At 45.5% G+C, this 27924-nt stretch overlaps 1 protein-coding gene across 1 annotated transcript; it reads right to left on the reverse strand.

Moving 5' to 3' along the window:
* Nucleotides 1–1811: 1811 nt before the first annotated feature.
* ECHDC3 (enoyl-CoA hydratase domain containing 3) lies at nt 1812–19577 on the reverse strand (the record flags this gene model as incomplete). Its single annotated transcript, XM_084253780.1, has 5 exons — nt 1812–2123; nt 8582–8782; nt 13656–13753; nt 15211–15332; nt 19408–19577. 5 exons carry the CDS (start codon nt 19575–19577, stop codon nt 1812–1814), a joined length of 903 nt encoding a protein of 300 aa, XP_084109906.1.
* Between the last annotated feature and the right edge of the window lie 8347 nt (nt 19578–27924).

Consider the following 27924-nt stretch of genomic DNA (forward strand, 5'->3'; position numbering starts at 1 on the left):
TCAGAACAGACAGGAGATTGCGCACTGTTGTTTTTTACAGAAGGAAAAGTTGAGATGCAGTCCACACTGCTAGTTCATGTAACCCTGGGAGGAGAGCTCAGTGTGTTCAAACCCATGCTTTTCCCTAAATCTTTACTAAGCAAAACTCGGTGGCCTTTGCTTTGCCTTTTTCCTTTGAGTGCATGAGAAGTCTGTCTGCAGGCTGGAACGGTTGTCTCCTACTTGTGTTGGGAGGAATACAGTGTTTTAATCAGGAGCACAATTCAGAATCCTACAGATCTCAGCCCATGCACTGTTGCCAGCGACACGTGCCTTAACCTCTTGAGCTTCACATATACTACGGGGCTGCCTGGTATCATATACTACTCCCCACCTTATCACTGGTATAAAAAGCTACAGGAAGCTGGTGTCTGACATTCACTCAACCCATTCATGCTCTCCGTGGGGAGCATGCATTGGGAAGGTGTGTTCTCCCAGGGGGCAGTGGTGAACATGGGCTCACTTCCTTTCCAGCCCCTGAATTGCAGGTGTGTGGTCTGCTGGGCTGAGCTCAGTGAAACTCCCCAGAAGCAAATGGAAGTTAAGGAGAGACAAATAGGCTTTCCAAAAGCAATCATCACTTGGGGCTCTCAGAAAACATCATCCAGTATCCCAATGGACAGAAGCAGAGCTAAAAAATTTATATTGGCCTCGGGGAGGAATTAAATGACCTTGGAGGGTAGACGGCAGATTTCCTTTTGGATTATTTCCTGCTGAAGCTAGTCCCTGAGTGCATATTAGTTCACAGGCTGGGAAGCCAGCCTAGAGATGCAAGGATTTCATGATTTGAGAGTCTAGTACACACTCAGACAGAAAGTGCAAGATAAACTATTGATTTTCATTTGCCAAATGTGTGAGAAGACTTGAGGACAAGAAGTTTCTAGCATTTGTTGGGCCACATTGGACCAGAAGCCAGAAAATGATGTTTAGGTCCTAGTCCAAATGCTCGCTCAGTGCCTGGAGTACCTGATGCTAGTTTGGATTCTTTATAGAAGTGGAGTGAGCTAGGAAGTGAGTCCAGAGTAGGTGGTTCTTGTTAGAACATGTGTTCTTCACCCCCCACCTCCTTTACCCCAAGTTTTCATGCTGAGCTTTATTCAAGGTGGAGGTGTCAAGGCTCCTTGGGCAGCCAGGATATGCACCATGGAAACACCAGCAGCTGCTCCACACCTATCAGGTTGGAATGTGAAGAAGAAGGAGTTTGGGGATATTTTTTTTCTTTTCTCAGACAGCTTACAGCCTCACTGTCTCTAAATATTTAATCTTTTGAAATCACGTAAGATTATTCCAAAGCTGTGGGCATGATTATTTCTCAGGATTTTCAGTTGGGACTATCTTGTGGGATCTGAAATGTGTCATCTCTCTTGGGCAACCAGAACCGCTTCTACTTGCGGAGACATTTCTCAGGCTGCATTCTCTTTTATGCCTGGTGTGTTACCACCTTGGCCTGTGTGAGGGAGACCCTCGCCCGCAGGCCTAGGGAGGGGGCTAGCAGACCCCAGCCTTCTCAAACAGCTGCTCAGCACAAAGCTGGCTAAGGGCCACCTAAATGAGCACTTCCTTGGACTCTCCACTTCATCCTTCCCTCAAAATCAGGGCTTTTAATACAGACCACGTCAGTGAAACCATTATAGTGTTATTGTCAAGGCAGGCTGTCTCCTTTTACATTACAAGGCAGCTGTGGTATGTGGAATCAGAGGGGAGGAGTAGGAAGTGCTGCTTCCTGGGCACTGCCCACGGACTCATGCCTCTATTTCTCCCGCAAATTCTGCTCAGTGTGACCAGTTGGGTTTTCTCTTCTGGATGAAGGCCTTGATTCCCTCCTGCCCGTCCTGCAGGGCCACGTTGTCCACCATGGCCTGAGCAGTGAGGCAGTACGCCGTTCTGAGGTCCTGGGGCAGCTGCTTGTAGAAGGCGGCCTTGCCTAAAGACACCACAGGGCGGCTCAAGGAGGCAATCTTTTTCGCTATTCTCATGGTTTCTTCCTCTAGCCGCTCTTCCGGCACGACTTTGCTGAGCAGCCCATGACGCAAGGCCTCCTGGGCAGAAATGGGCTCCCCAGTGAAAAGCATCTCTAGGGCGACCTAAGGGCGGAAACATGTAATTGTGGAGGCTCTCTGTGTGACCCACTGCCACCCGCAGCCCACCCTGTTTATTTCACTCTGCTGAGACAGTGTCCAACATCCTTACAACTTCAGCCCAGTTAGCTATTCCTCAAATAACATGTCATTCATCATCCCTAATGTCTTCAGTACCCAGACTCCTGCTGGGACAGGTCAGGTCTTTCCAGAGCAAGGAGAATACCAGTGCCAGGTGGGGAATGTCTTGTTCCTTCCACAGACCTGACCTCTGATCCCTTGCTAAGAGATTCCATCTGCCTCTGTCAAGGGACAGCAGCCCAGGACAGCGGCCACATCTGATGGGCTGAAGCCATCATCTCCCACATACCAACACAGTGGCCACTTTCCAGAGGGAGGAGAATGAGCAGAGATGTTGACACCAGTGAAATTGGAAAGAGCAGCTTCCCGTGTCCCAGAGAAGGAAGGGGATTAAAGGGACCAGATGAGGGAGCCTACCATGATTTTATGAATAGGCAAAACATGACAAACAGGAGATCCTCCCTTTCCTCTAGCAGCCTCTCCCCCAGATTCACAAGGTCTGGCAAAAGGAGGGGCCTGGCATCCTATTACTCTCCGGTTCCTTCCCCCCATTAAATCTGTCACACGCAGTGCTTTCATTCTACAAAGTCACTTCTCAAAACTCAAATTTACAAGAGGGATTTCCAGATGCATGTGGAACAGCAGGCAGGGAGGTGCCTTCCCCTCCTGCCATCCAGCTGGCATCTGTGCTGCTCCCCAACAGGCGCAGTCCTTGTACGTACTGTTCCCTCAACCCTCAGTGCTCTGTCTCCAACTGTCCTCATGGCTGTGGCCTCTTCTCTTTCAGGTCTTTACTGTGACCGCCCTAGGACAAGCACAAATCAACCAACCCCCTGTACGACCCCCTTTCTGGCTGTATTTTTAGCCTGCACTTTCACCATCGAACATTCTATATATTTACACCTTTGTTCTTTTGACTGTTCTGGTCTCCTTGGCTTACTTGTAAATTTCACTGGCACAGCGATATTTTTTCATGGTTCTGTTTATTTCTGTGCTTCCACCACCAGAATAATGCCTTGCTATACAGCAATTTCTTCTTTTACCCCCCTCACCCACAGGGGACCTGTTCTAAGACTCCAATGGAGTGACCCAGTTGTCACCCCCCATCTTCAACTCTTCCCAGCTGGGGCCACAGACATGGCAGAACACAGATGAGCGTTCCTCTCTAAGCCCTGGCCAGGTTGCAGACTCATGAGCTAAACAAGCTACTATTGTAGTTTGGAGCCACTAAGTTGTGGGTGGTTTATTAGGTTGTCATGGATACCCAGACTAGCCTGAGATATAAATGTGCGATCATTAGCATTTAGATGATGGTTCCTCAATCTCGATACTATTGCATATTTTGGACTAGATAGTTTTATGTTGTGTAGAATTGTCTCGTGCATTTTGAAAATTTGCTGCGTCCCTGAACTCTATCCACTAGCTGCCAACAGTCATGGCAGTCAAAAATGACTCTGAGCATTGCCAAAGTCCCCTGAGGCCAGTAGTGCTCTGGTTCAGAACCACTGATTTAGATGGTTTTTTAGGTCATAAGGCTAGGTCGTATCACCTCAGTATTAAGCTTTGGGAGAGAAGAGGCCAGGAGGGTAGACCTGAGGACTCCTTTGCCATCCTGGGTGCAGATGGAATCCATACTGAACAAGGTGATTTGGGTCCCATTTTCACCTCTGCCAAGTTAAGGGAAGGGCTTTATGTTCGTCCAGTCCCTATCCTCTTTCCAGGACCTGTAAAGGGAGATGAGGAACCAGGAAGGCATGGGCTCTGCATTGTGGCAAGTCCTTTTAGGTTCAGAACCCGATTCTGGGGGCCTCTGCTTGCTCCAAGCTTTGGAGTCAGGCACATGAGTTCTGCTTTTCTGTCTCTTCCCAAACCCAGACACCACCCACAGACAATGGCTTCCCAGAATTTGTCTGGGGAATGTCAGCCTTTAGGAACAGACGTCAAGAGAAAAGGTGAAGTAGCCAGGACAACAGAGAGGGGCTGACTGAGTTCTTGCTGAGATCTGCTGGCAGCGTCTGAGTGGCAGCCCTGGTAACTGAGGCAGAAGCCTGGGACTGGATGAATCCAAGAGCTGGGCGGGCCAGCCTGGATTGGACTAGGTGTGGCTTCTGCTGTGCTTCTGCTCTCTGGGTCCCTCTCCCTTCAGGGAAAGACCAAGAAAGTATTAATGGGATTAACACAACTCAAGAAAAAAGCCCTGACTGGGGTGGAAGCAAGACCAGTGGTCTAGACTGAGCTCTGGACCTACCTTCATCTTCCTGTCATCCCTGCCTAATTATCCCCCTTTCTGTACCTCAGTTTCCTTATCTGCCAAATGGGGTAATACTATTTAGCACCAGACTGATTTATAGGGATGTTGCCCAGACAAGTAGAGTGGCATTCTCTAGGGGGGAAAAAAGAAGGCGGTTTATATTATAGTGAATCAGCACAATCTATTACTTAAGTTTCTGTGTCGTATGCCCCTGAAACTTCAGATTACAGAGAAGAAGATACATTCTAATCATTCCCTAATCAACTCTCATAGCCTTTTAAGGTGGCACTTCTTTGGTCCCCTAAGAAGTTGATGACATAGTATCCCACTTCCCAGAGTATCTGCGTTTAAAAAAACCAAAAGGATCTGAGGTTACGGCCTAACTGCAAGGCAGTAGGACTTGGGAGAAGGAAGACAGGTACCAGTCCTAGACATCCACATACTAGTCACAAGACATTAAGGAAATGATTTATCTATCCCCTCTGGGAATGAGAGCTCCATCATCCTGCAGTTTGAAGAAGATTAGAAAAAACATGTGGAAAGTAGGTCCTTTCCAATTGCAGTGACAATTGTTAGCTCTCCTATTCCAACTGTAAATTTGTGTGAACCTTGAATGTTAGTTTTTAGGTATGACAGCCCCCCAAAAGGGGGTGATGACTTAAAGCAGACCACCCTTCTTTTTTTTTTTAAGATTTTTTTTTTTTAATTTATACAAGAGCTGGGGCACAGGCCAGATGTGCGGGAGGGTGAGAGGATTCACTAGTGACAGAATGGGGAACAGAACAGGCAGACTGACGAAATACACTGCTGAGGGGAGTAGCAGGCGAGACAGGAGAGGTCTGCTCAGGCCGGCGGGGATCGAACCTGCACTTCAGAGGCTGCGGAAAGCTTCACAGCGCTGTGCTCAACTGCCTGCACCACCAGAGAGGCCCAGACCACCCTTCTTAATCCCCTCACCTATGATGACAGCTGGCAGGTGAGGTGTAAGCATAGGATTTGAAGGGGAAAGAAGCTGACAGGGACCTTGGACTAATTGAATTGACTGGGAGACACTAGGCAAGTCACTGAAATGCTCCCTGGCCTTCCTGTACGTTGGGTGTGGGCAACACGTTCCCTAAGGTGCCAAGGGTTCATTCTCAGTTCATTCTCAACTTTGATGGTGACACAAATCACTATTAAAGTGCAGATTTTGATGCAGCTGGTCTGTCTTTTCCCGGACTCCCTGGTGATCTGCACACCAGGCTGCGTGGTAAGGCTTTCCACGTTGGAAGTTTTCTCCTGTTCTAATTAGACTGCGGAAATAAGGTTCTACAGATAAACAGAGTTACCCTGGGTAAATAGGTGGAAGCAAGTGTTCCTACTGTGTGCAATGACTGGGCTGGGAAGAGGGGGTACTAATCTTTCACATGCTCTCCTGTGATACTAAGTGCTTGAGGCGCTGGCTCTGCATTCCAAACAAGGCCAGCTCTGCATGGGGAAGGGAGCAGCTGTACCAGGCAGGTTGTTGATGTGGTGCAATGAAGATGCATTATTTAAATCACACCAGAGGGGAGAAACACTTCACAAATGTGGAAAATTATCCATGCCCAGGCTCAATCTGGCTTGAACACAGAGGCTCCACTCCACAGTTTCTGCTCCCAGTGGGCAAAACAGCCCTGACTCCTATGCAGTGGCACAGTCTCACAGTGACCAGCAGAGGGCACTGGTGACCTACACACGTATACAGGCCCAGCTTCCTGTCCAGGTCAGTTTGCAAAAGCACAGGCTTGCTTCTCTGAGTGTGTAAGTGGGCACATACCTACCACACACACGTGGTTAGTGGGCTCCTGTCTGGCCCTGTTCGCATGGATGCAATCAAGCAATGATGACAGGTGAGTGTTTTCAGGCAGGTTTAGATTTTCATGGACTCCTATTTTCCTTCTTAAAGGGGGCCACACAGGTAAGAAGTGAACCTAGAAAACAGCTCTGAGTTCTGACAGACTTTTTCTCCTCTGGGTTCCCTTCATCAGTGCTGTAGTTTCTGCTCACTGGTGTTGCGCCTGGTGCATGCTTCCACTAGCCCAGCATTAGTGAGCCAGCGTGCTGAGACATCTACAGACAGAACTCTGAGCCACTTTCAGACTCCACTGAGGCCTCCTGGGGATGAGAACTGGAGGAACATAGATCACAGATCCCAGTGGATAAATCAGAGACTCTGCCCCATCCTCTGAGCAGGCCTGGCCCTTGCCAAAACTGACAGCTACTTTGGGTCTCAATACTCAGTCCCTTGATCTGTCACACTGGACAAGTAATACAAGTAGTTTTGAGAATTGGGCTTCCTCAGACCTTAGGGTCTGATTATGTCAGGATTCCTTTTCTTCTCAAAAACTAATTTAAAATTTGACAAATACAATGTATAAGTTTCTAAGATTCAATTTTAAGCTTTGATTTTAAAAGTTTGTTTTAAGAAAGAACAGTGCGTTACCTCCCCGGTGGCACAGCAGCTGAACGCTGGGTTGCGAAGCTGCCCGCAGCCTCTGCAGCGGCGGTTCGATCCCTGGCCACCAGGTGAGGGTCCCACATGACACACAGACCTCTCCTGACACCCGCTGCTCCCCTCAGCAGTGTATTTTGTCACTCTGCCTATTCTGCTCCCCGCTCTGGTTCTGGTGAATTCTCTCACCCTCCCGTGCTTCTGACTGTACCCAGTGCTTGTATAAATAAATAAATAAATCTTTTTTAAAAAAAAAGAAAGAACAATGCTTATTCTGACAATAGGTCCAAGGTAAAGATTTAAAATGCCTTACTGTGGAAACTTCTAGAATGTCAGGTGTTGAAGAAGACGAACAGCTGCAGGCAGGCTAACCAGTACAACATCCTTTTACTATGCAAAATGTCTCATGATTTGATTTGTCCAGTTATAGTTTATTAACAAGCTTCAACAATATATCTGTAATGCTTTTTAATTAAATGTACTAGCACAAAGTAGGGACTTAAGAAGTATTTGCTGAATTAATATGTATACATTTAAAGTAAATGCATATCCTGACAGGATCAGAACACCCCCTAGTCTGATGACATTCTAGCAGTTGTGCTTTGACAGGCCTCCTTTTGGCAGTGGGACCCATTTTCTGCAGTTTTCACTAGCGTGCATACTTATGGGAATCTCCTCACTCACATTTCTGTAAAAATTAGTGAGAAGACACTGTGAAAGAAGGAAGTACTTCCCTAAACTTCTGGGTTCTGTGGCTTGATTTCCCTTGGGTCTCACTCTTTGTGCCACAGGCATAGGATTTCTCCTATGCTAATTTTCATAGTTGATATTCAGATGGTTGGTATAGTCTAGCAAGCAGTTTGGGTTTCTGACCTGCCATGGGACGTGACTTTCCCCCTTGTCCCTTTTCAAAACAGATTTTCAATTGATAACAAAGACCTGTTTTTTCTAGAACAAAGAACCAATGGTTTATACTTAAGAGATGTTTAGTAAATGTTATTTTATGCTATTATGGGAAGGAAGAAAGCTTTGGGAAGAAAATGGACTTCACTGTGTTAGTATCAACAAAATGACTTTTCTGATAGGGTTCCTTCCTGGGCAGATTCAGCATACCATGCATGGGATATTCAGACATGATCCTGAAATGCAACCATTGCAAAACTGACACCTTCAGTATATCATCTGCTCTCAGTCCTTTCTGGAGCAAGATGAACTGTGGACAAAGAGTAGGTCTATGACCCTGGTGACCTTGTCTCTTGATACTGGCATAAGTCACGGTGTCGTCCTACCTCATGGGCAACCATTCAGGGCAGCAAAACTGAGTCTCAGTTGTATTTCAAATAAGATCACAAAAATGTGTGCCCTTATGAGAGCAAGAACAACAACAAAAAATCCAAAAACCTAACTAGCCATTGAGGGCCAGGCAAGAGTGAAATGTTGTGATTTGCAAATTGAAGGTGGCTGGGAGAGCTTCAGGGGAGCAGGCAGCTGGCTCTTCCCTCCCCGACACGGGACATTAGAGGGAACAGCAGGGCACATCCAGCCAGCTGTGCTTTAGTCAGAATGGCCTGATACAAGGGTGCTTTTAACAAGCAGATTCTGGAACGAACCCTCCTGTGCACAGAAGGATCACAAGCGAGGGAGGTGAGAGTTGCTTACCTTTCTGGGCACTGCTCTCCCCAGGGCAACGCCAGGAGTGGAGCAGAAGAGCCCAATGTTCACACCTGGAGTGGCAAAAGAGGACTTGTCACTCGCCACGGCAATGTCACAGCTGGCGACCAGCTGACACCCGGCAGCAGTGGCCAGGCCGTTCACCATGGCGATCACTGGGACAGGGTGCCTCTGGATCTGCATCATGACCTGAAGATGCAAACACACCCTTCCCTCAGTCAAGAGTGGGAGCAATGTGCAAACCTCTTATGTGACCTTGTTTCAGAGCACCACTCACATGTGTCAGATGCTAAGGAAAAAGAGCCAAAGACTAACTTGCGAGAAATGTCTACTTTGTACAGTCTGTGGCCTCTCGTCTCCCTCTCAGGAGGAAAGAGCCCTGTTTATAAGCAAGACTGGAAGGCTCAGAGGCCACCTGGCACCCCCTAGTTGTGGGTCTGAGCCGGCATCTGTATTACTCCAAGGCCCAAGACTCTGTCTGCTTCCCTGGCAACCCACCAAGAACAGGGCTCATGGTGTTCTCTGGGGAGCAACCGGCCCTGATGTTGAAAGTTCTGATGTTAAAAGTCTAAAACTGGTATTTGGCACTTACTTAAAAAATTAAGGTGGAGAAAGGACTGGGATGCAATTTCCTTAGTAATTACTTCTCAAATTACCACCATGAACATTCTCTCAATTCTATTAAAATGGTGGGGAACGCCCTGCTGTCATCAAAACAGGCAAAATTCCTAAATTTTGTCGTTGGTGCAGAGAGGGGAGGAGAGCCAAAAACTTGCTCATGTCACCCACCTCTAGAACTTTAACTTATTTTGGCAGTTCACACAATACTTGGTTTATTTCTGCATTTTTTTCATGACACTCTAAGCAGATTGTGTTGCTATGGTAACCAATTTCTAAATGGTTGCTCTTTGAACCAAAGCAGGGAGCGAGGGAAGCGGGAAGGATCTACATCTGGGCTTGCTTCCCAGGGTAGCAAATCAAAGAAAAAACGACCTCCTTGACTTAGGGATTTTGCTCAAGGAACTAACCTTCTGTATCCATGAACACTTGATATTTATCAGTTTCGTTATAAAATAACCAACAATACATTTATGGACATAATACCAGACTCTATAATAGTGGTTCTTGACCTTCTTTTGAGAAGGGGGTTTCTTTGGAGAACCTGATAAATGCTTCTTACCCTCTCCCCAGAAGAATGCACGTGCATGTATCTGAACTCCAAAGAGTACAAACAGGGTTCATGTGCTGCTGGCAGGGTGACAATAGTCATTAGAAAGAGAGCACATTCTAAGTGAACTGCAATAGCAGAGATGAGAAGTCACGATGAGACGAGAAGACAAAAATTTCTAAAGTTTTGTTGCAAAAAAAGAAAGGATTTTGTTTTGTGTCTGAATGTCATCAGTTACCTAATGCACTGAAGTTACTTATGAAAAGTCAGTTGACTGAGAAATGTAGAATAGCCTGTCCCCTGCCTGCCATCTGTGAAGGGCTAGGATTCCATACAACCTGGGGTGGGGGAGATACCTAGGTAATACAGTACCATTTATATCAACAACATTAAAAATATTCACACCTTTGATCTGGGAATTCTATATCTAAGAACTGATCTAACTTAGGGTAAAAAGCTCTTGGATAAAGATGTTCACTAAATCATTATTTTATAACAGTAAGAAAAACCTATAAATAATATAGATATATAAATATAGATAAATGACACTGTAAACAAAACAATATGCATTTGTGGAATGGAATGTTGTATTCTTATTAGAATGAAAACTTCTAAGACAAATATCAATATGGTAGTCTGGGCCTTGGGTAGTGTTCTGGTGCTAGGCTGAGGCTTAATGCCCGGAATACCATGCAGTACTGCCACCACAGTCTTCACATCTGTAAAGTGGGTATAATAATATAACACTGTGGCAGAACATGAGAATGAAATAAATCAATATGTCTAAAGTAACCAAAATATTACCTGGTAGTTATAGGCATTTTAATGCTATAATCTTATTATGTAATTGTTTAATACAATGCAGTTTCTTTGTATGGTTATTCAAACAAATAGGTTCACATGGAAAAAGGTTAAAAGGAAACAAAAGGTTAAAAGGAAAAGTGACTTCTTTATTAATACAACCCCCTCTTGGTGGTCTACCTTTAAATAATGCTTTGTTGGGCCTCCCCGGTGGCACAGCGGTTGAGCGCTGGGTTGCGAAGCTGCCCGCAGCCTCTGCAGCGCTGGTTCGATCCCCGGCTGCTCCCCGGCCACCGGAGGAGGGTCCCGCATGGCGCACAGACCTCTCCTGCCGCCCGCTGCTCCCCTCAGCAGTGTACTTCTGTCCTTCTGCCTGCTCTGCTCCCCACTCTGGCTCTGGTGAATTCTCTCACCCTCCCGCGCTTCTGACTGTACCCAGTGCATGTACAAACAAACAAACAAACAAACAAATAAATAAAAACATGCCTCTAAAAAACAAAACAAAACAAAAAAATAAATAATGCTTTGTTCTTTTGATCATGGTCTGTTATCAGCGCTTTATTTTTCTGTTGTTTTTCTAAATTTTCAAAAATTTCTATAAGTACCTATTACTTATGTAATTTAAAAAATACTGTAAATAAAGTTAGAGAGCAATTCAGACACGACAAAGACCTAGATAGTATACAAGCTAGATAATCAATGCCTTGATGGTCAAGAATTGATTATACTTCCTATTTTCCCTTCCTGAATTAAGGACGGCTTTGGGGTTCTGCCTATTCCAAAATGTGACATAAATTTAACTGTGCCCTAGCCTTACTGAACAGCATGGCTGAGGGTTCTAAGTTATCTCCAAAAGAGGACCCAGTGTCATTTCACTGGTGGGGAGTGAGGAGAGAGACACGAATCTCTCCCTGTCTGGGACTTCCATTTTCAAACCTCAGCAGGAAAAAAGAAGAGGGTCAAGGGGTAGGTCCCTCATGGAAGCCCGCCAGTGAGCCCACAAAAGGTCACTCTGGCTCTTCCTAACCAAATGGTCCTTCTCATTGTCAACCCGCCCACTCCTGTTTGGTAAAAAATTATCATGCAATCCTTGTGGTCTGTAATGAATTTGCTATACTTTCTAAATGCTGAATCAATTTAGATATCTCTACCTTTCTAAAATCAAATTTTCTCATGCCTGAACCAAACAATGAAATATCTAGCTCATTATGTTCCAATCTGCCTGTTGATTACACTTGGAAATTGAAATCTTGCCCACATTCATGGTTTTCATATTTATCAAGGACAATTGATTTTCTTAGAAAAAATTTACAGAAATCAATACACTTCCACCCCATATTCAGTGAGCTGGAGGCATCCATGGGTAGGAAGCTTCCAGGAAATCTGGCTTTTGTCCTCTGAAGAAGCCTGGGCTCCTGGTGGTCTTCTGCTAAGCCGCTTAGATCTCACTTCATGAAGATATCACGGCAGAGAGATAAAAGCAGGCCCTTTAGGGAGGATGAAAAGCTCTACTGGTTCTCTTTGATAATCTTCTATTTTGGACAAACATACTGGGTACTAGTAGAAAAATAACTTTTAAAACACCCAGTCTTGGCAAACACAAGAGCAGAATGTTATAAACATCATTAATGTGAAACAAAAGACCTATGTCTTAGCTCTGGCTTGTTTCCACCTCTCCCTGAGGCCCCAAGTCAATCACTTTTTGTGTTTGTCCCTCCATGAAATGAGAAAACTACCATCTGCTTTCCTGATGGGTTTCTGGGAGAGCAAGGAAAACACAATGATTAAGGTTTCCTGATTCTTTCCCATTCCCCACTTTGTTGCTCATCTCTATTCTGTATACATAATGGGTTTTCACTAAATTATTTGTTGAGCTGTCATCCAATAAATGAGTGAATAAGCCAATAAATGGACAAAAAGTTAGGCTAAGTAATCTGAGGGTCAGGTCACAAAATTGTTTTATATGTCTTGTTTTTCAATTAGATTTCCGGTTTCATTTTGGAAGAAAACTCTTTTTTCCTTCTCTTTCCCTCAATATCTTGCAACCGTTACATGTATATGGGGTATCCAATAAATACTCATCAAATGAATAATGTGTTACTTAGAGTTGGATTCTGTTTTCAATCTTGATTTTTCATGGCTTGATTTAATACAGACATACACCCCCAATTTTTTGTTCTTTCTCCTCTGCATTTGTTAGCAATTTTACTCCTTTACATGTTTAAAGGAACAGAAAACAGAATGTGAGAATAAAGAGATTAATGTTTCCACTTGAAGGTGGTGATTTTAAAGATGATTGAAAGAGAGTTTGAAAATACCTTTTTAAATCATTGTTATTATTCCATTTATGAATGTTCTTCCTTTCCCATCGACAGTTGATGGGACTCGGTTTGATGCTGTGGCCACTTGGAGAAAGTTAATGGCTTAATTTTGATAAGGATAATTCAAGTTAGCTTGAAGAATTACATTCTGTAATCTGTTTCCTCTCTAAAGATGTACATTTCCACCTTTTATTATACTTAAAACATATATATCTCAACATACCCCCACAATGCTGGATGGTAACTGTCAACATCAGGGTATAGTTTATTTTCTTTGGAATATAATAAAATAATAGCAAACTACAGTCACTTCTTATATATCTAAATCAAAAGGGTGCTTTGATGAAGGATTCACCAGTAACCTTAGTTCTCAGTACTTTTTTTTTTAAAGATTTATTTATTTATTTATTTATTTATGCAAGCACTGGGTACAGTCAGAAGAGCAGGAGGGTGAGAGAATTCACCAGAGCCAGAGTGGGGAGCAGAACAGGCAGAAGGACAAAAGTACACTGCTGAGGGGAGCAGCGGGCATGGCAGGAGAGGTCTGTGCGCCATGTGGGACCCTCACCCGGTAGCTGGGGATTGAAGGCTGTGGGCAGCTTCGCAGTCCAGTGCTCAACCGCTGTACCACCAGGGGAGGCCCTAGTTCTCAGCACTTCTGCAGTGGTTGGGTCTCTTAGACAATACCTTACCTGTAAACTAGAAGCCAAATTCAATATCTGATATACTTATAAATTTCAGGCCTGCAAGGCTGACAGTGATCCGGGCTTACCTCTGCACAGGTCTGAAATACTTGAGCATGATAATCTGGCCCTTGTTCCTCCGTCAGCTCCTTTAAGTCATGCCCAGAAGAAAATACAGGCCCCTCAGCTGCAAATGTTTCCAGTTGAGAAAAGAAGAGAAAAAGAAATAAACAGCCAGAGCTGGTAAGTTCACTAACTTGTCAACTTTAACAAAAAATTGGTTTCATGTCGACACTTGGAGCAAGTTAATGACCTGATTTTGATAAGAATAATTCAAGTTAGCTTGAAGAATTACAGTGATTACATTCTATAATGGCAGTGCAGGTGAGGTCTCTGTACTCTAAAAGGCCCATGGTAGAAACTGATGAAAACATGCAATTTCCAAGGGAGAAGGTTCAGGGACAGGCGAATATACTTTTCTTGGAGTTGTCTCTCTGGTCTCACATCTTTGATTTTGAACTTGCTCTGGCCTGTGCGTGTTAAATCAAATAGGTCTATTGAAATCCACAGTGCCTTTGGCAGTGCCCCTGTCATTTTGTCTACAGATAAAGGCCATCTTATGGATCAGAATAGTGAACATCAGAGAGTGAAGAGGCCCCTTTATATTATAAATGGAGGGATCTGAAGATGTGGTTTTGTTGTTATTGTTGTCATTTTCAACAACAAAATGTAATTCCACTGACAAGCGGATAACACTTCCTCATCTTTCCTTTTGTTGTGGTTATTTTGACAGGCAATATTATTCCCTTTTACAAGTGAGGAAATTGTGTCATTCAGAAGTTAGCAGCCTTCATGGCTTCTGGGTCATTCCCCATGGCGGCTCAACTCTGCTAGTTCTACTTCTTTTCCCTTTGAGAAAAAGAATTGAAATGCATATTCATCCATGGACAAGCAGGTATCATTCTGTTCATCTGCCTTCACAAAGCACTGATCCTTAGTCCTCAGTCCTTAGTCCATTGATATTTAGTCCATCCCTCCGCCCCCTGAAAAGAAAGCCTATTCCAGAACATCACTGGTTTTGTTTTTCTGTGGAGGCTTCAAGGTGATGACAATGCTATTATTTATAACACCACATCATCATCATATAATTCAGTAAAACTGGAACATAGCAGGGAAGAAATAGGCAAAATATAGCATAGTTTCTGGTATCAAAGAAGACTGCAGATATTAGTTGAAAGCTTGGTAAATAAAAGACAAACCAATTAACTGTCCTAGTAGCCTTTTCGTAGTCAATGAGGCAGTCCAGCAAAATGATTAGTGATTGCATCCATCTTAGAAGGTCCATAGAAATCCATTCTTCTATTGATGGGAAGCCCAGCACTGTTAAGAGTGGCCATTTTTGATATCCATCAAGAAGGAAGAAACACATATTTTCACTGAACAATAATCTGTGCTATAATTTCCAGTTAATAGTGTTAGGACCAAGGCTCCCATTACATAAGTTTTCCATAATTAATGTTCCTGTAAAAGAGCTTCGAATAGAATTCTCCCTTTAATGAGAGAATGCCTTAGTTAACCAAAGCATTTTGAGAAACCTCTTCTGGGCATTATATAGAACATTGAAAAGAAAACCGAATTGCATACCTGAAATAATAATGACTTTCAGATCTTTGCTTTCGGCTTCGTGAAGAATGTCACTTTGGAGAGATTTCAGCATTGCAAGTGACAGTGCATTCCTCCTCTTTGGATTGCTCAAGACGACGTTCCTATGAAGAACATTTTATAATTACTGGGTCATGCGCCAGTCAAAACAAGTGAGGGCCCCTGCAATTCCTTTCTAATATGGAAGCTATATTTAAAGCACCAGAAAAGAGAACTGTGAGTGCTCAGGGGCAATTGAGAGGATCTGTCAACTCTCTGGAGTAATAGCTAAGCCAAACCAATGTGAGTACCTGAAATGTGGCTAGGTTTTCTCTTTCCCTTGATTTGTTTCCCTTTCTCTCCAGCTTTGCTGTCATAAATGACATTGCCATCTCCACAGAAAGGGCAAGCCACAGCAGTTCCCAGATCATTGCTGTCCAGGCCGGAGGCTGTGAGGCTTCAGAGTCAGTGTTGGGGCCATAAGCATCTCTGTGGCTCCCTTCAACCTATTCTTCTAGTTCCTCAGAAAAGAATAAGGTCAAGAAAGGAGCCAAGATGTAAACATGCCCCCAAATCTCTTGCCACCTAGCCCACAGAAGAGGCAGTGCAGTTTCAGCAACCAACGCACGGATATGATAGTATTTCCCATCTTTTTTACTGTGCCATCCTGTAATTCTACAAAACAATCCTTGCTGTCTGAGAGTGGGATGTATATGACAAATGGGCAAAACCGTTCAGCAAGAGGACTCTCTGGACACATCTAACAAAAAAATGGCTGTTTTCAGGTGTCCCACATATTGACTAAAATAAGCTGTATTGTTACGTACTACCTGTACAAAAAAATGTTTTATTTCTGCTGCTGCAAGGAAGAGACAAAAGCCAAACACTGGATTGTTGTTATGTATTTTATATGTTTCCCATTGGTCTCCACCTACATGTTTTGTCTTTCTCATTCTTTTTGAATCTGATAGCCCTACTGCTATGTGTCAACTTGGATCCTCCATAAACAGCCTTCTGTGCCACTGTGTTCTGGAAAATAACTTTGATGACTGAATTTATTTCAGTGCAATAAGTATACCCATTTTCTGTGGAATACCATTTCAATTTTGCTGTCATCATCAGGTAGCTGTGATATTCATTGTTTTGTTTCTCATAAACATGTTCTCTCAAAAGTACAGAAATGACTTGTCACTGACATGCTGATAGACTGGGAACCTGTATTTTGGGAGTGGGTGGTGAGAGAACTGCTGATAAACCTTGTAATAGAGTAATAAGTGTGCTTGTTGTAGCAAACCTAAAACACTGCCATCCCTTTGGTGACATATGCTTAAATTAAAATCTAAGGCCTCAGGCAACATTGTGTGAAAAGATGCCAGTCCCCCAATACCCTTGTTGTGTGGCAGTGTCTGTTCGTCTGTGGCCCATTAATTCTTTGGCCAGTGTGTTACAAGCGCTGTCAGAGTGCTCTAAACTACTGGGCTCACTTTTGAACCTGGTGTAAACATGCTTCTGATCCTGCCATTCCACTAAATGGTTTGCATGGAGCATCTTTTAATTGTCAGGGCCACATCCAATCAAAGGCTATTTTGATCACACTCCTAGAAAAATATTTCTTCTCTCCTGGTCTTTTGTTTGTTTCTTTAGTTCTCTGGACAATCCTTTTTGACTTCTTCCATGGACCCTAGCCATCTGCTAATCTTTGAATGCTGGTGATCCCCTGAGCTCCCTCCTATGCCCGCTTCCTGTTCCTTAAACCCTTCCCAAGCACGATCACCCTGGCCGTGGCACCAGCTTCCACTTCGATGCTCACGATTCCCAATCTTTGCTTTAGTTCATGTCTCTCTTCTGAGCTCCAGCTCTGCAAGTTCATCCAAAGGTCTCCTGAACTTCTCCACTGAGGGGTCCCTTGGGTGTCTGCTCCCACACACCCATGACCCAACTTGCCCTCTCCTCTTCCCTTTATCTTGGTTGTACAGGCCAGAAATGGAAAGACTCCCGAGATTGTTATTTCTTTCTTATTCAACTGGCCATCAAATATGTTTCACAACGCTGTCTAAAAATTTCACCAGTATGAATTCTCCCAATGGTTATCTTGGTTCCAAACATGATGCCTTGCACCTAGAGCTTCCTCGACACCACTGCTCTTAGGAGGGAATCTCCCTAAGCCTGAGGACCAGGGCATGTGGTAAAAGTATCCATTTATGAGGCAAGAAATGGTTCCTGTAGATGCTCTAATGAGCTGTCTGATGATCACATCACAGTAAAGCACCAGAAGATTGAGGAGATAAGAGACTGTCATGTTTACACACTGAGGAGACACTCAGCAAATATCTATTGACTGAGTTAATAGCCAAAACTAGCAATTCTATTTTTCACAGGCAATTCCATCAATTCTTGTGAATTTTTATCTCATGTAGTTTTTTTTGCCATTTCTTTTACACCTAAATGGTGAATATACTGAGAGGTGGAGAGGAAATGACTTTGGAGGAAGATGGCCCTTTCCCTGACCCCTGGCATTCCTACCTGCTGGCTGTGTGGCCCGTAATAGGCTGTCACCTCTCTGAATTCGTTTATTTTTCTTAAGAGGGGATAGTATTATCTACCTGCAGGCTAATTACAAGGACTAAGGCTAATAAATATGCAGTGCTTACTGCAGTATCCAGTTCATAGCTGGCCTACTATATGACAGTATTATCTCTGAAACTTGAAAAAGGCCACAGGAAGAGTGACTGGGTTGCTCAAGCTCACCTACATAGTGCCTAACATGGCACTGCTTTAATGTCATTGGAGAGGAGTGCTGCCTTTCAACTAAGGGATTCCTAGATGTGTGCTAGATTGTTCTAATCATCTCCCTTTCTGATTCCTATTCTGTTCTGTAAAACTCAGCCAGGTCTTTTGTCATCTGGAGACCATGTCAGAAGTCAGGCTTCTGATCAGATGTAACCAGACTTGTAGAAGCAGAATTGCCTTGAAAAGAGGCGAAAAAGACTCCTGCACTTTAGAGAGGCCTGTACTGGCCTTTTCTAGCTGTGTCCCTCAAAGTAAATAAATTCACTGGGATAATGGCATGTGCCAAAATCCCACTGTTGTTACCAGAGACCCTGGAACTCTCTGGTTCTGCAGTGGGTGTCCCTGGCCCACTGGATGGCCAAAAGCACAAGTGCAGGAATATAGAGACTATGGACATGTGGAATGAGGTATCTGCAGACCTGTGAGCCATGTTCCTGGCAAAGCAGCAGGAATGAGAGGTGGAGTCAAGGGAGGGATGAGCAGAGTGTGGAAAGAGAAGAAAAAGCTGCAAGGCAGAGGCAGGAGCACAGCTCTGGGGAAACTCTTAGAAGCCAGAAGATTATAAATTCAAATATGGCCTTTCAGGTTTTATGAAGGTATTCTTGTCACGGTAGAAGAAAAGATATTCCATTGTTACCTTTTAAATAGTTTGACTATTCTATATAGACCTCCCTTTGCACCCTGGTCTGGGCCAGGCAAATGTCAATGTGAGGCAAAGATGGGGTTAGGGGCCCTTCAACCTTTACTCTTTCATTGTCAAATTCCTGGTTTGGGCACAGGTATGTTTTTAAGGATTTTAGGCTAGTTGAGCCAAAGGGCAGAGCTCAGTACCCTGAGTCCTTCATCCTCTTTAATCATCCACCCCCACACCAGCACATCTGGGTGAGGGCCAAGGAGCAGCTCAGCTAAGCCAAAGCTTGCCTTGCTGCCAGGTCAAGTTCATGAAAGACACAAATGCTCTATTAAAGGGCTTTCTTAAAGGCCACAGCAGCCCTGGGGCCACGGTCAAGATGCACACACCCATCCCCAGAGGTCCAAAGATAATAGGGTGGATTACCCTAAGGATTTAGGATGTGCAAAGTACCCGCTCCCCCCATCCCAGGCCGTCCCTGTTAAAGTCCTTTTGGTGTATGTCCTGTCTCAAATGCTACTGTGTTAGGCAAAGGACACCTGTAAACATCGTGTGTGACCAGATTCCTCCGACGTGGAACTTCCCTGCGGGGCAGATTTGGCAGAAGCAGATATAATGGGGGTCAGGTGGGGGACACAGCTGCCTTTAGGCTCCTTGAGAGTGACAGGGCACGGTGGCCCGGCCTCCTCGACCCTTTCTCTTCCCGGGCCCCTGCCGTCCACCCCACCTGGGAACAGCCCCACGGAAGGGCCAGGGCACCGGTGGGTCCCGCGGCTGACCTGATGCCGTCCCGCTGCCGCGCGCTGGTGGGTCGCGACCCAGACTCGGGCTGCCCGGCCCCCGTGAGCCCCCGGCTGCAGACGCCGGCGGTGAGCGGGGACCATGGGCCCCGCCGGAGCCAGCCGGGCCCTTTCGCCCCGAAGGCCCGCAAGCCCGCGACGGCTGCCATGCTGGCAAACGCGCTCGGGAGGGATCCGACGCCGCTGCCCGGTTCCCCGAGGGCCGCGGGCTCGGAGAGCTCCGAGGGGCGCTGGTGCGACCCGGGCCGCCGAGCTTCCACCACTCCCGGACACCGGCAGACCGGATCGGAGCAGGCCCAGGCCTGGCTAGGACTCTCCTCCACCGCCTGGCCCGCCCCAGGTTTCCGTCCCCGGGGCCCTGGCGCCCCGCCCGTCCTTGAGCACCGCCCCCTCTGACACTTCCGCCCCGCCCCTTCCCCGAGCCCCGCCCCCTCTGGCTCTCCCACCCCCCGAGCACCGCCCCCTGACACTTCCGCCCCGCCCCTTCCCCCGAGCACCGCCCCCTCTGGCTCTCCCGCCCCCGAGCAGCACCCCCTGACACTTCCGCCCCGCCCCTTCCCCGAGCACCGCCCCCTCTGGCTCTCCCGCCCCCGAGCAGCACCCCCTGACACTTCCGCCCCGCCCCTTCCCCGAGCACCGCCCCCTCTGGCTCTCCCGCCCCCGAGCACCGCCCCCTGACACTTCCGCCCCGCCCCTTCCCCGAGCACCGCCCCTTCTGACGCTCCCTTCCCCGAGCACCGCCCCGCCTCCGAGCACCGCCCACTGACGCTCACGCCCCCCAGAGCACCGCCCCCTCTGACGCTTCTGCTCCGCCCCTTCCCTCGAGCACCGCCCCGCCCCGAGCTCCGCCCCCTGACGCTCACGCCCCGCCCCTGGCCCCCGCCCCTTCTGACCCTCCCGCCCCACGCCCCGCCTCCGAGGGCCTGGGGGGCGGGGCTTAGTGTGAAGGACACTTCGAGTTGTGAGAACTTCAGCTAGGCCACAGAGCCGAAGGGAGGCGAACACTGGGTCGCCTTTTTGCACGAACACCGCAGTGGTTTGCCCAGATTAGGCACATGAGTCTCTTCGGGCCTTGAGCGGTGTGAGCTGTGGGCGTCGCTTTGTTGCCTCAGCCCTCCCACCGGAAACCTGCCCAGGCCTCAGGGGTGGTCGCAGGTCAGCACCTGAGGTGTATCTCGCTCAGCGGCTGCCTTTTGAAGCTTCGTGGCTTCTCTTATGGAGAACGCGTAAGGATCTGCATTCATCTCATGGGTTTTTCACATGCACCCTTGGGCGGAAGTCTGTGCTTTTCAGGACCGAAGAGTTTGGCACAGGCCGGGGCACATCTGGCTGCTGAAGTTTGAGGAGAATCTCCTCATTGTCCTTTGCTAGTTCACTGCTTCAGGTATTGGTTAAATTCGTTAGTCTGGAGAGTTTCAGGACCCTGGTCCTGCCCTCAAGGATCTTTTGGTCTCTAGGGGGAGACTACGCCAGAACCCCCCACACCTTTCACACAGTTTGGCAAGGATGACAGTGTTTATAAAGTGGACTCACTTAGGGCCGTTGAGGTTGCACAGTGGCTAAAACAGTCTCACACTGGGTTCCTTTCAGGGAGGCCTCTTCAGTTGTCAGCCTCATCATCGGACAGACCACTTATGTACAGGACATTTTTTTTTTTTGTTTGTTTTTTTTTGGCTTTTTAAAAAGATTTATTTATGCATACAAGAACTGTGGTACAGGCCAGAGATGTGGCGGGGGCGGGGTGAGAGAATTCACCAGAGACAGAGTGGGGAGCAGAACAGGCAGACTGACGAAATACACTGCTGAGGGGAGCAGCTGGGAGAGACAGGAGAGGTCTGCTGCACCATGTGGGTAGCTCCCTGGCTGGAGATTGAACTTGTGCTGCAGTGGCTATGGCAGCTTGAGTTGCATCTCAACCCCTTGTGCCACCAGGGAGGCCCTGTACAGGACGTTTCGAAACATTGAAACCACTCTTCCCTTCTTTGGTCCTTGTTCCATCCAGGTAAGTGGGTTATTATTCGTTTATTGCCTCAAAGGAAGTGGGGATTTGAAGTATTCACAGACAAATGGGGCAATTCTTGACTTTTGTGTTTTAAAAGCCTAGTGCTTAGGGTTGGGAAAGAACACCAAATAGGCATAATAGATATGGGGGGGGATAATGAGTCAGGACAAGGTCAGGTTAAGATCCCCAGGTTGGAGGGCAAGGATAGGACAATTTGGACTTGTGGGAAAAGGCAAAATATGGTAACTATTATGGGGTTTGGGGAAAAGGGTGGACCACAGCCTCCCGGAGCAGTGGGAATGGTTGGAAGGCAGACTTTGCTTAGTAGAAGCCCAGGGGAGCCATGAGACTCCAGGTAGTAGATGGTCCTGACGACTTCAGAGAATCTTCAATGTCCCAGTCTGATGCTATGACAGAAGGCTGGTCCCTTTCCTCTGGGAGGAGTTTGGCAACAGCTGAGGGAGTCTGGACTCCAGGAGCCCCTGAGGGGAGCAGAGGATGACTCACCAAGTGTGGATCACCAATTGAAAACACTGGGGGCTGCTGTGGAGGTTTCTTTGCTCATATAAATGCCCTCACCTGCTCTCCTATCCCTTTCAGCCTGCCTTCCTCCTGCCCCCACCCCCAAATTCTTTTCAGACCTGGTACCCGTGGTTTGAGGGTGGTGAAACACACAAAGAGGGAAGTGGAAATGGATGGCCATCACGTATTCCAAACGGGCGTCTGTGTCACTTGCTGGAATGTTGGTCCATCCCTAAGTAGTGCAAATCTTTTCATTCTCCAGGCTTCCTCTGCCTCTCATTAATTTTGGTAGGCTGCTTGTCTTTCTTCTCTCTTGTTCAGTGCCCTTCTAATCTATTTTTCCACACGGGCCTTCTCCCTGACACAATTTGATTTCCAGGTTGCTAGCAGGCTTCGCTCAGGCTTTGATTTATGTGTGCCTTCCCCCTGCCACATGCCTTTGCCGTACAGATGTGTCTCTGCTACCTTTTCACATTTCCTTTAAAGCCCCACCGATGCTTGGCAGAATGTTACAGAAATAATGCAGAATAAAAGACAGTTCGAAGGAGCCTGGTGTCTCAGGCTTGATGTAGGAATGAAGGCAGATTTAGAACTCCTCAGGGTGCAGAGAAAGAGGAGTGAAGGGCAGATTTTCTGCTTCTTATGGAGTGGTTTTTGAACTTTTTCTTTTTATTGATTTCAGGCCCTTGTAAGACAGGTCTGTAATGACATGGTTCAGAGGTACAATGTGAAAGAGAGGGGAGCTTAGTTTGGATGGAGATCTCTCTGGCATCTGGCTGATACTTCAATTTTAGTTTTTCACCTCATCCTCCCCACATCCGTCCCCCTACCTCCCTAAAAAGCCATATGAGCACCAAGTACCCACAAAACAGAAATGTTTCAGACTTTTATTGTTTCGCATAGAGATGCTTTTCAATGTCTGGATTTTATTACTTGATATTTTATTTATAATCCACCACTCATTATCCAAATGCCTTTTGCAAACCTAAAACTTTTCACAAGGATTCATGACTCCAGTTGGATGAAAATTAATTTAGAAACTAAGCAGCAGTGGGGGGCCTGGGTGAAATCAACTTCCTTTTATCCCCACTTACTGCAAATTCTTGAATTTGAGCTCAGGCCTTAAACCAAACAAACTCAGTAGCTTAGGTAAGGGCTGTGGAGAGTATGTAGAGGTATGTATTTCATAGCACCATACCTGTAGATAACATTTCAAATGAACTTGCAAAGTTTAAGGATCCTGACATGGGCATTGATAGAGACCTTCTGGAGGACAAGGCATCATTTGAGGAATTATTTGAAAGAGGAATGCTGTATATCCATTAAGCCATGCAAGAGAAAGAGCCACCGGAGGCTGCAGAGGTGTGAGCTCAGAACAGTGATCTCATCTCAGCTCAGGGTCACTCGATGAGGAAGAGGTAGGAAACCACAGGGCCAGCCAATCTCTGAAGAAAAAAAAAAAAAAAGTGGAGAGCTACCCGCAGGTTGGGAAACCCCTCATTCCTGTCTCCCACACCCCCTCACAATAATTATAATCCTGCCACAAAAAGAGGGGGTTAAGAGGGGAGAAGCAGTGGACCTCTTCGTATTAAACACATTAACTTTCCACCAAATGGAACAGTGCAGAGTGCTCTAGTGCCCAAATATTCCAGGTAGCCTCAGCAGAGTTAAGGTGGTGATGGTGTTGGGGACGGGAGCAGGCTGGAGGCTTGCTTGACTGGAAGAGGAGAGGTAATTTTGTAATTGGCTGCTGGGAGGAAGAGACAAGTTGGGTCTAGTTCTTGGTAGACTACTACTTTGATGACCTTAGCAAGTTACCTCTGAGTCAGTTTCCTCAACTGTAAAATGGGGGGAAAATACTTTGAATGGATTTTCAAAAACAGAACTCCAGGGGTTATAGAGCATATCATGTACCAGGTATTGATCTGGGCATGGGGCTGGGGGAGGAGTCCGACTGTGAAGAAAATGTAGCCCTCACTCTCAGAGGACCTGAATTGTAGTGCGAGGAAGCAGAAAATAAACACATTTGTGGAGAGTGTGTCAGATGGGGTAAAATAGCCTGCAGAAATATGTGAGGCGTGTACGTAGAGGGGAGTCAGGGCACCTTTGGTAAGGTATGTTGGAGCAGAGACCAGAAGACAGTGAGGGAACCAGGCAGAGAGGGCTGGCTGGCCAGAGGGGACAAGCACGGAGGCTTTGGGGCAGCAGGGCTTGTGGAGTTAAGGAGAAATCCAGGGTGGCAGGAAGGAGAGATGGGGCCAGGGGGTGGGGTAGCAGCAAGCCCTTAGCTTTGTCACTCTGAAAGAGATAGGGAACCCCAAGAGATTTATACAGGTTGTTAGCAGGGAAGTAAGCCACACAATTCATTGCCATGAATTATGAGGCCAGCATGGACTAGTGCCAGTTTCCCTCTGTGCCTCCTCCTACTGTCTTCCTCTCTTGCTCCTGACCTCCACTCACATCAGCCTATTTCCAGTCTCTTGAGATCAACAAAGTCCTTCCACGCTTTCATACCCTTTACAAGAACATGGAAGGTTCATCTCGCAAATCCTTATCTGACTGTCACCTATGTACCCTTCAGGTTATCAGTTCCTCCCCCCCATCTTGTCAGGTTACACACACACATATACACGTAGACATATATGTGCACACTCAGATGTGCACATTCACTCACACCCCATGTACACAACCAGCTGAATTTTGATTGTAACTTTATTGAGCTTTATCATCCACAAACACTATATTTCTCTCTATAGTAAGTGTGTCTTCTTTAAATTCACTTAATAAAAGTTAATAGCCATATTGGTAGGGAGTTTTTATTCACCTTTATTAGATTTGTTACTAGGTATTTGATGGTTGTTTTTGTGTGTGTTTATTTTGTGTATAAGAACTGAAAAGTTCTAAAAGTCTATGCTGTATGAACGATTACTATATATATCACAAGAGTTTTTGACACATAACACTGTTGAAATTTAAGGTGTAGAGTATAATGATTTGATATAGTCCTTTTAATTTTATTTATTTTAATAAATGTGTCTTTATTCTTATCCTAGGTCTCAGTCCTAATGCCATTTCCTGTAAGAGGACTTCTCTGACCCCCAATCTCAATGAAGTCTATTAAGGAATCCTTTTATTCTTTGCCTTCCTTATCATCATTTTTAATCAGGTATTTATTTGTATGAATGTTTCTTTGTTATCTCTCTCGGAACCCTCTATGCAGGGCCTATGTGTGTTTCTCTCCCACTGTGTATCCAATATCTGTGCCTGGCACAGAGGGACACACTGATATATATTTAAGGAGAATGTTGAGTAAAAGGAATAAATGAGCATCTCTTTTCTGCCAGAAACTGTCTCTAGAAACTGCTCCATCACCCTGAGAAGTCCAGGTTCTTTTGATCTTAATTCACAACATTATTCTTCAAATACCCACGCTATGGTAATACTGGCTCTTTGCTATTCTTTTCACTGGCCCTGCACTTTCCTGCCTTGATGGCTTTATTTTACCATTCTGTAAATTGATCCATAAGTGACTGGCCCTAAATCATACCCAGTCCTCAAGGCCCATGTCAAATGCCACATCTTCCGTGAATCCTACCTCCAGTAGGAATTAATTTTGTCTTCTTTCGACCTTCCACAGCACTTTCTCTGTAGCCATTAAAGGTATTTGTCACTTTCTACCACTTCTTTCAAATTTCTTTCTACCTATCTGGTCTTCTCTACTAATCCATGAGTGTCATGAGGCAAGATTCATGTCCTAATCACCTTTGCATCCTCCACATGGTACACTGGCCACCGCACATACACAGTGTAAGTAAAGACACAATTTATTATGGACTATTGTTCAAAGTGACTGTTTCCTCAGAGAACTTAAGTGATAGTTCCCTTCGGAGACACAGGGGGGTGCCCTAGCCAAGCAAATACACATGGGATGATCAACATTTCTAAATTATTTTAAAGATGATGGTGTCTCTTTCGAATTCTGTCTCACTGGTCATATTGATCAGCTGTGGATGACAGGAAAGAAATATAAAGAACAATTTCATGGGCAAAGTAAGAGAGTTAATAAATCAATCCAGAGGCTGCATTTTGTCAGAAAGAAAAGGCAGAATGAGAACAACTTCTCTGAATGAGGGGGCCTTATGACAGACTGTGGATGTAACATTGTTATCATGGCCGTCCAAACGAAGAATTGTTGGGGTGTGATATGACTGAATGCAACTTCCCAACCCCAGTTTGTATGTTGATGCTCTAACCTGCGATATGATGAGTTCATAGTTGGGGTCTATTCGGGAGTAGATGAGGTCCTGAGTGAGGGACCCTGATAATGCGATTAGTGACCTTCCTGGAGAAGAGAGACCAGGGCTCTCTTGCTACCATGAGACGATCCAGAGAGAAGGCTGCTGTCTGCAAGCCAGGGGAGGGTTCTCACCAAGAACCTGACCCTGCGGCCACCCTGATCATCGGCTTCCAGCCTCCAAAACTGGAGAAAACAAATCTCTGTTTGTTTAAGCCCACCCCAGCATTTGATATTTTGTGATGGCAGCCAGAGCAGACCAGATGGGCTGTGGTGCTGTGTGCAGGTGGGGGGGAGGGGGGAAGGGAGGGCTATCTTCAATTTTCCATTTCACAGAGGAGTTGAAATTTAGATAAGAATATGCTAAAATATATGTGGGAAACAGACTATGGGATTTCCCCTAGCAGATCTTCCCTGATTTTGTTTTCTTAAATGCATGTGTGTTATAAAGATCTATCTTATGTGTAGTGAAAGGTACCGCTAGTCTTTTCTTTTACAGCAAGTATGTTGGTGGAAAATCTCTTTCATCAGCTTGTTTGGCCAGAATTCCATTTCCATCATTGAATAGTCCTTTCTGTTCTTAACAGTGGGGCATATGTGGGAATTGGGATCTGAGGGTCCTGTCACCTGGGCTAAATGGATTTTTTTCATTATTAGTCTAAATGTTGAAAGTATTAATTATTATCAATTCAGGGATTGATAACCACAGCAGCCACCTGTACTGTTACATGGGGCATTTTGGCATGGCATGCCAGGATTTCTACATGTCAAAGCTGTGTTTTCTGGATCCCTCCTCACTACTGTGAGGTCTTTACATTTTTTAATTTAAAATTTATTTATTTGGATAAACTGAATTTGAATATGCTGAATACATTGGCAGAATTCAAAAGCATGTGGTAAACAAAAGACCAAGGTACAATTTATTTGTTTTTCTCATCAAGTAAGCAGCTTTTACTTTTTTTGATGTTTTATTTATCTATTTTCTTACATCTTTGTTAACCTTTGGACAGTATTTGATTTCTCCCTTCCAGTGTGGTCCCTGTATTTATCCTACCATCACGCTACCTGTGATTCATTGCCACAGTCCCTGATGCTCTTCCCTTCCCTATTCTGACCCCTCTCCTTCCTCTTCCCCCTGCTGTATACCTTGGGTCTATGGTCAGCTTGCAAGTTTTGTCTCCTTGTTTTTGTTTTGTTTTCCTGACACTTAGTTTAGGTTCTCTATATTCTGAATATAAGTGAAACCATCTCATGTTTATCTTTTTCCTCCTGACTTGTTTCACTCAGCATCATCCCTTCCAGCTCCATCCATGTTGATGCAAATGCCATGAGTTTATCTTTTTAGAATGCTCAGTAGTATTCCATTGTGTAGCTATACCACATCTTTTTGATCCAGTCATCTGTTTTGGGGCATTTAGGTTGTTTCCTTATCTTAGCTATTGTGAATAGTGCTGCAATAAACATAGGAGTGCAGGTTTCCTTTCGAACTAGTGTTTTTGTGTCCTTTGAGTAGATTCCTAGGAATGAAATCTCTGGGACCTTATTAGTATTTGGAGAAACCTCCACATAGCTTTCCATAGTAGCTGGACCAGTTTGCATTCCCACCAAGGTGCAATTTAAAGTGGTTTACAAACTGAAATATAAACTCCTCCTTTCCCGCCCTCTTTTCCTCCCATGT

This window comes from Talpa europaea (genome assembly GCF_964194135.1).
Source record: "Talpa europaea genome assembly, chromosome: 14".
In the NCBI taxonomy this organism is placed as follows: Eukaryota; Metazoa; Chordata; class Mammalia; order Eulipotyphla; family Talpidae; genus Talpa; species Talpa europaea.